General features: G+C 39.0%; 1 protein-coding gene across 1 annotated transcript in view; it reads left to right on the top strand.

Annotated features, from left to right (window-relative positions):
- The first annotated feature begins 2,410 nt into the window (after positions 1 to 2,410).
- IARS2 (isoleucyl-tRNA synthetase 2, mitochondrial) overlaps positions 2,411 to 10,049 on the top strand; it is a 56,861-nt gene continuing 49,222 nt past the window's right edge. The window contains exons 1-2 of the mRNA XM_012649680.1: positions 2,411 to 2,795; positions 4,195 to 4,317. Of these exons, the coding sequence (XP_012505134.1) occupies positions 2,529 to 2,795; positions 4,195 to 4,317 (390 nt within the window). The 5' untranslated portion in view covers positions 2,411 to 2,528. The remainder of the gene's footprint in view (positions 2,796 to 4,194; positions 4,318 to 10,049) is intronic.

The following is a 10,049-nucleotide window of genomic DNA, read 5'->3' as shown; positions in this document are numbered from 1 at the left end:
GAGTTCCAGACCAGCCTGAGCAAGAGTGAGACCCTGTCTCTACAAAAAATAGAAAAATTAGGCTGGCGTGGTGGCAAGCACTAGTCCCAGCTACTTGGGAGTCTGAGAAGCTTGTGCCCAGGAGTGTGAGGTTGCAATAAACTATGACCATTGCACTCTATGCGGGGCAACAGAGCAAGACCCTGTCTCAAAAAAAAAAAAAAAAAAACCTCACCAGAGAGCAATATCAACAAATGGCTACCGTTCATAGAAAGCTTTAGTTTGAAATGCTTTTACTTACACAATCTCATTTGATTTTCACAATAATCCTGTGAGTTAAGTCAGATCTCTTTTGGGGGATTGTAAAAGATATATAACATAAATTGCACTATTTTAATTATACGTTGGTTTTTACTATTAAATTACATAATTAGGTAACAAGTACAACCAGCTTGAATAAGTACAAACACAATGCACCATAAGCATATAGTTCAACAAATGGGAAGCAAGTCTGTGGTCACCCTGTAGAGTATCCTTTTTACAAGTGCTCATTGTATCCTCTCACAGATTTTACAAGGAAACAGAGCAAGTTAAATTCAGCAAGTTGTTATGCAGAGGTTGGTTAGAAGAGTTTCTGTGTGAATACATCTTTGTGCTCCTGTGAGACTGTAGGTATCAGATAGATCCCAGGTGTGGAACTAGGGGTCAAAGCTGAAGTACGTTTTAAATGGTAATGGATATCGCTAAATTGCCACTCGAAAAGACAGTACATATTTTATACTACCACCAGCAGTCCACTTTCATACACACTCTCAAGCCCTCGTGAACCAAAACAAAATCTTAAGCCTCACAGCCAACTGAATGGAACCTCTTTTGGCCACAGGGACTTGAGAAAAAACTTAAAGCTGAGTTGCTGGCCATGAGAAGAAGGGAGGTCAGACAGGCCTCATCATGCCCCTTCCCTTTTGGAGTTAATCTTTGTAACAGTAAGATACATCATTAACAGACCAAAGCCCATCAAGACAAAGGTTAAACCACACCTGCAAATCATCAATTTACTTAACAGGTCACTTGTGTTTCGGTAAATGGTAGGGTGTCTCTAATTAACAGACATCCTTAGTTTGACTTAAAACACTCCACTTCTTTAGACAAAGCTTCATTTCTTTAACCAATTACAAATCAAAGAATCTTTAAAACCTGTAACCCTCCTCCCTACCCCCGTCAAGATGTTCTGCCTTTTTGGACCAAACCAATGTACAACTTCTGCATATTATGATCTTACGTGTAATTCCTATCTCCATGAGTGTCTAAAACCAAACTGTAACCTGGCGACCACTGGCACATTTTCTCAAGAACCTCTTGAAAACCTATTCTGAGTGGTGACTCACATACACTCGGCTCAGAATAAACGTCTTTATTTTACAGAGTTGGGGTTTTTTTCCGTTAACACCCTGTTTTCAAATCTCTTCATTTTTGCCCTAATTTGTTGGATGAAAAATGGTACTTTAACTACCTGTCCTCATGACTCCTAAACTTGAGCATCTTTTGTTTATTGGCTGTTTATATTTGCCTATGAATTGCCTGATCTTTTCCTTTGCCCTTTTTTCTATTGTGTTTATATTTTTCTACTTGATTTGACAGCTCTTTATACAGTTTGTATATTAATTTTTTAATGTGCTGCAAATCTTTTCTGCCATAGTATAATGTAGGAGAGGCAATATAACATGATAGTTATGCATACAGGCAGTGGAGTCTACCTGCCTGGGTTTGAATTCCAGCTCTGCTACTTCTTAGTTGTATGATCTTGGGTGGGTTACTTAACTCCATGTGCCTCAGTTTTCTTATTTGTGAAATGGGAATACTCATAGTCCCTACCTCACAAGGTTTTGTGGTACGTTGTGTCTTCATCTCATCTGGTTTTGAAGATTAAATGAGTTAATATAGGTAGAGTTGGAGTCAATGCCTGGTGAAAGGCCGACATTGATGACTTCCTAGTTGCCACTTGCTTTCTTTCTGTTATCTTTTTCTCAATTTGATGAAATTCTGTTCTTTGACAATATTTTTTACTGCCCTCTGTACTCCTGAGAAAGCAGTGCTGCCCACGTAGCCACTACCCACTTGTGCCTGTTGAGCACTTGATACACGATAGTCCACATTGAGTTGTGCTGTATGTGCAAAATACACATCAAATTTGGGAGACTTAGTATGAAGAGAAAGAATGTAAAATATCATGCATTTTATTCACTACATGTGGAAGCGATAAAATCACAGATGCAATGTGTTAACTAAAAAAGCACATATATATTTAAAAAGCAGGCCACTGTGATTAGGATCCCGGCCCCATCGCGCCCGCGCCGGCCCCGCCCCCGGCGGCTGCGGCGAAGACCCGGAGGTGGCTCTGTCCTCGCCGACTCGCTACCCGCCCCTTCCGCGCCCTGAGCGCGTGCGCCCGCGCACACGGCTTGCCTAGTTTTCTGGGGTCTCTGCTCCTCGGAGCCGGGGCGGGAGCGGAGGACCCCGCACTAAGGGGCGGCCCGGGTTGCTCCGCCATGCGTTGGGGGCTGCGCCCGCTCGGGCCGGGAGCGGCGACCCTCGCCGTGGCCCGGAGTTTGTGGGTGCCGCCACGCCTTCCCTGTCGCCTGGGATGGCGAGGGACGACGAAGAGGCTTCTGGTGCGCTCAGTCACCGGGGCTAGCAACCAGCTGCCGAGCTCGAATAGCGGCAAATACAGGGACACGGTGCTACTGCCGCAGACCAGCTTCCCCATGAAGCTGCTGGGCCGACAGCAGCCGGAGACGGAGCTGGAGATCCAGCAGGTAGGGCCCAGCTTGGGCGCGGCCTCAGGAGGGACGCCCGAGCCGCCGGGGTAGGGGGGACCTCCGCGGGAGCCACGCCTTGCGGCCCCGCCCGGGACGGGTGGCCGTCATCCGCTGGTTTTATTGGCTGAAAACCTAAGTAAAGAAATCTGCAGGTGGGTCCTTCGGTTGTAGCAGGTTCGGGAGCGGGACATTAAGGGGGAACACTGGCGATGCTCAGATACCAGCCTGTACCAATGTCTGTCCCGTTTCTAGCATAGGCAAAACAAATCGACTTTGAACACCTTTCCAGCGACTTGTAAAAAGTAAACTAACATGGACACAAATAAGTAAAAATTCAGTTATTTGGAATGCGGGGAAGTTGAAGCCCACCTTTGTTGGATGTTTAGGACCCTAGTTGAATTTAAGGATTAAAGTCGCAGTACTTCCTCTGAGTCCCTTTTATAGACTGCATCTGTCTCCTGTGCTAGACTGAACTTTATAAGGGCAGAGATTCTCTTGTTAGTTTCTGTAATTCTAGAGTCTTTAAAAATCCATGACATTCTTGAAATGTTGGTTAAATAAATGTGCTTAACCTAAATATTCTGAAGTTACCAGAGTTCAAGGTTTATGAACCTGTTTTCACCCTTGGATTTTTTAAAGGGTTTTTATTCAGTTCCTTCTGTATGCCAGGATGCATGACAGTTTCAAATGTTTTCTCATATAATCTTCGCAACAGTCCTGTAAAATGGATATTATTAACTTTTTTTTTTTTTTCCAGATAAAGAAACGCACCCATAAATGCAAAGTACTTGGCCCAGGTCACACAGCAAGTGAGGGAATAGGAGTGGCAGGGCAGTGAATGTTGTTCAAAATTTAGGGAATGGCAGGTGTTGAGGCCAAAGTAAAGCAAGAATGAGTATAAGGGGATCTATAGGTCCTTCAGGTGGGCTGGAGTGAAGAGTGAGGGTTGGGGGAGTGCTGAGCCCCCAGTGGAAACCTGCAGCCTCAAGTCCACAAGCAGCTCTCCGGATCCCCAGGTGTGGCTCCTCCACGGAATCCAAACTTCACCCTTTATTGAAGGGATTTGTTCTGTAAAATTTAGATTCAGTCGAAAGGCCACCCTCAAGAATGCTTAAGGCCACGTGTGGCCCCAAGGCCTCAGGTTTCCCATCCAACCTTTGTAGGGTCCTGTATACCATATAAAGAGTTTAGACTTTAATCTGAAGTTTATGAGAAAACTATTGGAAGGTTTTAAGAGAATAGTACTCAGGTGTGCATTTCAGAAACCCTACCATTTGTATTTCAGAGTTCAGTAGATTGGAATGGGATAAGAAATAAATGTAGGCTGTTATTGATGGTTAAGACTCAGGAGCATGTATTTGTATGATGTTTAGACATTGTCGTTCTTTTTAAACAGAAATGTGGATTTTCAGAACTTTATTCATGGCAGAGAGAAAGAAAAGTAAAGACAGAATTTTGTCTTCATGATGGACCTCCATATGCAAATGGTGACCCTCATGTTGGACATGCTTTAAATAAGGTAATTTTGAGACTCAAAAGAAAATGTTTATGTAAATACTTTTTATAAAGGAATGCATTCTAATTGTATGATACTATGTAAATTTACATTGGCACAAAAAACTGAAAAGTTTTAACAGAAAGCAGCAATAAGCAATTTTAGTACTGTGTGAAAAACGTTAATAACATTGCTGGTATTTGCTTTGAGCTTATTGTATTTTACATTAGTAAATATCATTTTATTCAGTGTATAATTACTGAGTGCCTACTATGTGCCAGGCATTGTTCTAGAGTCTGGGAATACTAGTGAACACAATAAAGACATGTCTTATCCTTATGCTTTAGTTGGGGCAGCCATAATCAACAAGGTAAATAAGTAAAATATAATGCTAGATAGTGATAAGTGCTATGGGGTAGAATAAAAGCAGAAAGGGTGGATGGGGAGGGTCAGTAGGGGAAATTGCAATTTAAATAAATTGATATAGGATGACTCCCTCACTGAAAAGGTGACATTTATGTAAAGTCCTCTAGAAAGCAAGGGAGTGAGCTGTGGAGATATTTAGGGTAAGAATAGCAAGTGCAGAGACCCTGAGATAAGAGTTTTCCTATTTCAGGAACAGTAAGAAAGTTAGACGAGACTACAAAGGTAGCAGGGGCCAGATCTTACAGGCCATTTAAAGGACTTTTGATTTTGCTTTGAGCATAGTAGGGAGCCATTGGTGGGTTTGAGTGTAGGCATTCATGATCTGATTTATATTTAAATAGAATGACTTAGGCTGCTGTGTTGATAATAGACTGTAGAGGTGGAGGAGTTTGGAAACAAAGATAACAGTAAGGTGACTATTACAGTAATTCAGGAGGGAGATGATGGTGATGTTGACCAGCATTGAAGCCATAAAGGTGTTGTGAGATATGATCAGATTCTGGGTATAGTCAGAAGGTAGAGCTGACAGAAATTACTAATGGATTGGTTGTGGAGTGTAAGAGAAAGTGAAGAATCAAGGATGCTTCCAGTGATTTTTGTCTTGAGCACGTAGAAGGACACAGTAGCTGTTACTTGAGGTAGAGAAGACTGTAGGAGGGTCAGTTTTGGGGAGGAAGATCAGGAGTTCAGATCTGGGCATGTTAATTTTGAGACGAGATTAGACATTCAGGTGGAGATGCTAAATAGACGACAGTCAGATACTACATAGACGTCACCCGCATATAGTGCCTAAGGTTGGTTTTTCGTTTTGTTTTTGAGTGGTGGCTTCTAGGTTAGTTTTAAATAAGAAATGAAATGAGCAAGAAATTTGGTTTCTCCCCTCAGAGAACCCACTAGCCTTTCTCTCAACTTTGTTACTAAGCCCACAGTTTAGTTAGCTGAGATTGTTTTTGGAGCAAGACTTTTAGTTGTGTTGATTTACATTATGGTATAAAGCCCCTTATCTTGATGCAGATTGGCATCTTGAGTAGTACTAAACTAACATTTTTTAATTTTGGAATAATGTACAGTAAAATATACTGTACATCTTAAATTATTTAGTTTGATGAGTTTTGACAGTTTTATACATTTGTGTAACCTCCTCCCAGTGCAACATATAGAAGATAATACCTTTGCCCCAGGGGTCTCTCTCATTTGCCTTTAAAGTCAATCTGCTATTCCCATCCAACCTCCTCCAGAGGCAACCAGTGTTTTGTTTCTTTTGCTTTCAATATTTTGCCTATTCTGTAATTTCCTGTAAGTGGAATCGTACCATAGTATTCTTTTCTGTCTGGCTTCTTTCAGTCAATGTAGTATTTTAGATTCACCCATGTGGTTATAGGTATCAATAATTGATTCTTTTTTAATTGCTTAGTAGCATTTCGTTGAGAGAATATGCCACAATTTGTTTAATCATTCTTCAGTTCTTTGTTTTTATGTATACTTCAGTGGAAACCTTGGAGATGGAGTGGCCTTGGGCATCTGTACTTTCAAAATCAGGAATTCGATCACTGAACAGGTCAATACTGCTATTAGAATGGTATTGCTGTATATTGTGATATGTGTTGCTCTTTATATTGAGAACTAAATTATACTGGAAACTTCAAAAACACTTGAGATATTATACATCTTGTACATTCCTCAGGATTGTTTGTTTGTTTGCTTCCACAGAGGTCAAACTGTGCTCGGTTGCTTTATAGTTCATTTTTGAATTATTAGGCATATTATTAATACATCAGAGGGTAGAAAGGCATTTTATTCCTTTTCATGGAGAAAACTGAAGTGCTTGTTTGTTTTTTTTAGGACATGCTATTTGATAATTTCATTAAAAATTTATGTTAAACTTTATATTTGAGGTGTAGATTCTATTGCAATTTTTAGAAATAATACACAGAATCTCTAGTACATTTTACCCAGTTTTTCTCGATGATACCTTCTAGTAGTTTCATTCTTTTTCATTGCTGAGTGGTATTCCGTGGTGTGGATGTACCACAGGTTATTTAACCATTAACCTGCTGAAGTTACATCTGGGTTGTCTCCAGTGTGGGCTATTATGAACAAAGCTGCTATAACATTCATGTATAGGTTTTTGTGCGAATGTAAATTTGTTTTTCTCTGGGATAAATTCCCAGGACTGTAGTTCCTGGATTATGCGGTAGTTGCATGTTTAGTTTTTTAAGAAAATAACAAACTGGTTTTCAGAGTGGCTGCACCATTTTACATACTTATTAGCAATGTATTAATGATCTGGTTTCTCTGCATCCTTGCCAGCATTTGGTGTTGTCACTTTTATTTTAGCCATTTTGATAGGTGCATAGTGATATCTCATTGTGTTTTTAATTTGCATTTCCTTAATGGCTAATGGTGTTGGATGTTTTTCCATGTATCTATTTGCCATCTGTTGAGCCTATTGGGTAAAATTCTCTTTTTGTCTTTGGTCCATTTTCTAATTGGATTTTTTTTCTCACTAATGAGTTCTGGCAGTTCTTTATATATTCTAGATAATAAATGTTTGTCACATACGTGTTTTGCAACTATTTTCTCCCACTGTGTACCTTTTCTTCTCATCCTTTTAGCAGGGTCTGTTGTAGAGTAAAAGTTTTTAATTTTGATGCAGTCCAGTTTATCAGTTTTTTCTTTCATGAATCATGCTTTCACTGTCATGTCTAAGAGAATTCTTTGCCCAGCCCTAGAACCTGAAGATTTTCTCCTATATTTTTTCTAACAGTTTTACATTTTTACATTTCAGTCCATGATCCATTTTGAGTTAATTTTTATATAAGGTGTGAGACTTAGGGCAAAGTTCATTTTTTTCACCTGTGGATATCCACTTGCTTCAGCATCGTTTGTTGAAAAGGCTATCTTTTCCGAATGAATTGCTTTTGTACCACTGTCGAAAATCAGTTGGGCATATTTGTGTGAGTCTGTTTCTAAATTCTCTGTTCTGTTCTATTGATCTATGTGTCCATTCCTTTGCCAATACCACAGTTTTGATTTTTCTTTAAAATTTTTTGACTCTTTAGCAAATTCTTCTAGATCCTTATCACAGTTCTGATTATTGTAGCTTTAGAATAAGTCTTGAAATTGGGTAGACTGGCTGTGTGCAATGGCTCATGCCTGTAATCCCAACACTCTGGGAGGCTGGAGCAGGAGGATCACTTGAGGCCAGGAGTTTGAGACCAGCCCTGGCCACACAGTGAGACCCGATCTCAACCAAAAATTTAAAAGTTAGCTGGGTGTGGTGCTATGCACCTGTAGTTTTAGCTACTCAGGAGTCTGAGGTGGGAGAATTGCTTGAGCCCAGGTGTTTGTAGTTACAGTGAGCTGCGATTGGGCTGGCCACTGTAGCCCAGCCTGTGTGAAATTCATTTGAAACTTTTTGAGCACTGAATTGATGCCACAGTGGAAAATTCCACACCTGACTTCACGTGACAGATTGCAGTCAAAATGGAGTTAAAACACGGTCAAAACTTTGTTTCATATGCAAAATTATTGAAAATACTGTATACAGTTACCTTCAGGCTATGTGTAGAAGGTATATATGAAACATAAATGAATTTTGTGTTTAGGCTTGGGTCCTATCTCCAAGATATTTCATTATATTATTTGGATATGCAGATATTCCAAAGCCTGAAAAAAATCCTAAATCTGAAACACTTCTGCACTCAACCATTTTAGATAAGGGATACTCAACCTGTATTTTTAACCTCTGTGTCTGTATGTTCATTGCTAGTAAATAAAAATACAATTTTTTAAGTGTTTGTCTTATATCCTGTGACCTTCCTGAATGTCTTTTTTGTGTCCTTTACTACTTTCTTTTGCATTCAGTATTTCCTAATGAGGCATTTAAATTTCTAATAAACCTAGCAATACATTGTTACAATTATTACTTTGCCATCTGTAGTTATTTTCTTAGCCCAGTACAGCTTTGCTTATACCTACCTCCTTTGTGCTGTTATGGGCAAATCTATTACAAATATATAGTCATGCACGGCATAATGATACATAATGGTGGTCCCATAAGATTATAATGCCATATTTTACTGTAATTTGTGTATGTTTAGCTATGCAAATACTTACTGTTGTGTTATACTTCCCACAGTATTTAGTACAGTAACATGCCATACAGGTTTGTAACGTAGAAGCAATAGGCCATGCCATTTAGCCTAGGTGTGTAGCCTAGGTGTGTAGTAGGCTATACCATTCTAGGTTTGTGTAAGTACACTTTATGATATTTGCACAATGATGAACTCAACCTTGTATAGTGGTGCCCAAATGTATTATTTCTGTCTGTTATATGCCCAGTATTTTATATGTTTGGGTTTTACATCAGTTAAGAAAGTAGAAAAATGTGCATTTATTACTGTTATTTATAATTACTTAATTGCCTTTACTGATCCTCTTTGTTTTTTTCTGTGGATTTCAATTACCGTCTGTGGTTACTTGATCTCAGCCTGAAGAACTTCCTTTCATAGTTCTTGTAAGATTCTCTCTTTTATTTTTTAAATATAGGAATGTTTTTATTTTTCTTCATTTTTGAAAGGTGACTCTGCTGGAAATGGGATTCTTGGTTGATAGTTTTTTTTTACTTTAAGCACTTTAAATGTATTATTCCAACACTTTCTGCCCTCTGTTGTTTCTGTTGAGAAGTCAGCTGTTAGTCTTATTGAGGTTCCCTTGTAGGTGATGAGTCCTTTTTCTCTTATTGCTCTCAAGATTTTCTTTGTCTCTAACTTCCAGCATTTTTACTATGGTATGTCTTTGGATCTCTTTGTATTTTTCCTTCTTTGATTTCATTGAGCTTTCTGGATGAACAGGTTGGTGTTGGTACTTTTTAATACATTAGAGAAATTTTTAGTCACTTATTTCTTTTTCTCTGTTTTTTTTCTTTTTCTATTTTTTCTGCTTCTCTCTTTTCTTTCCTTTGAAACTACCATATGCATTTGTTGGTACTGAATGATACATGTCCTGAGGCTCTGCACTTGGCCAACAAATGACTCTTAACAGTATGGAGAAACTTTTTTGGGGGGAGGAGGTTAGTGTTTGATACCGAGGAGTGAGTAAAATATTCCTATTACATTCCTACTGTTCTTTTTACTAGAGGCTTCATATATGATTACCTTTTATGATTACATTTAAAGATCGTTATTAGGTACACTGTTAATTATTAGCTCAGATTATTGATTTATATGATTGAAAGCACAGCACTACAAATGTCAGCCACATAAGTAAGTTAAAATTTTCTAGGAGCCACAAAAAATAGTCAAACAAGTGAAATTAATTTTAATACT

This window comes from Propithecus coquereli, unplaced genomic scaffold, assembly GCF_000956105.1.
Source record: "Propithecus coquereli isolate 6110/MARCELLA unplaced genomic scaffold, Pcoq_1.0 Scaffold300, whole genome shotgun sequence".
Taxonomy (NCBI): Eukaryota; Metazoa; Chordata; class Mammalia; order Primates; family Indriidae; genus Propithecus; species Propithecus coquereli.
This window is presented reverse-complemented; position numbering and strand designations above follow the sequence as displayed.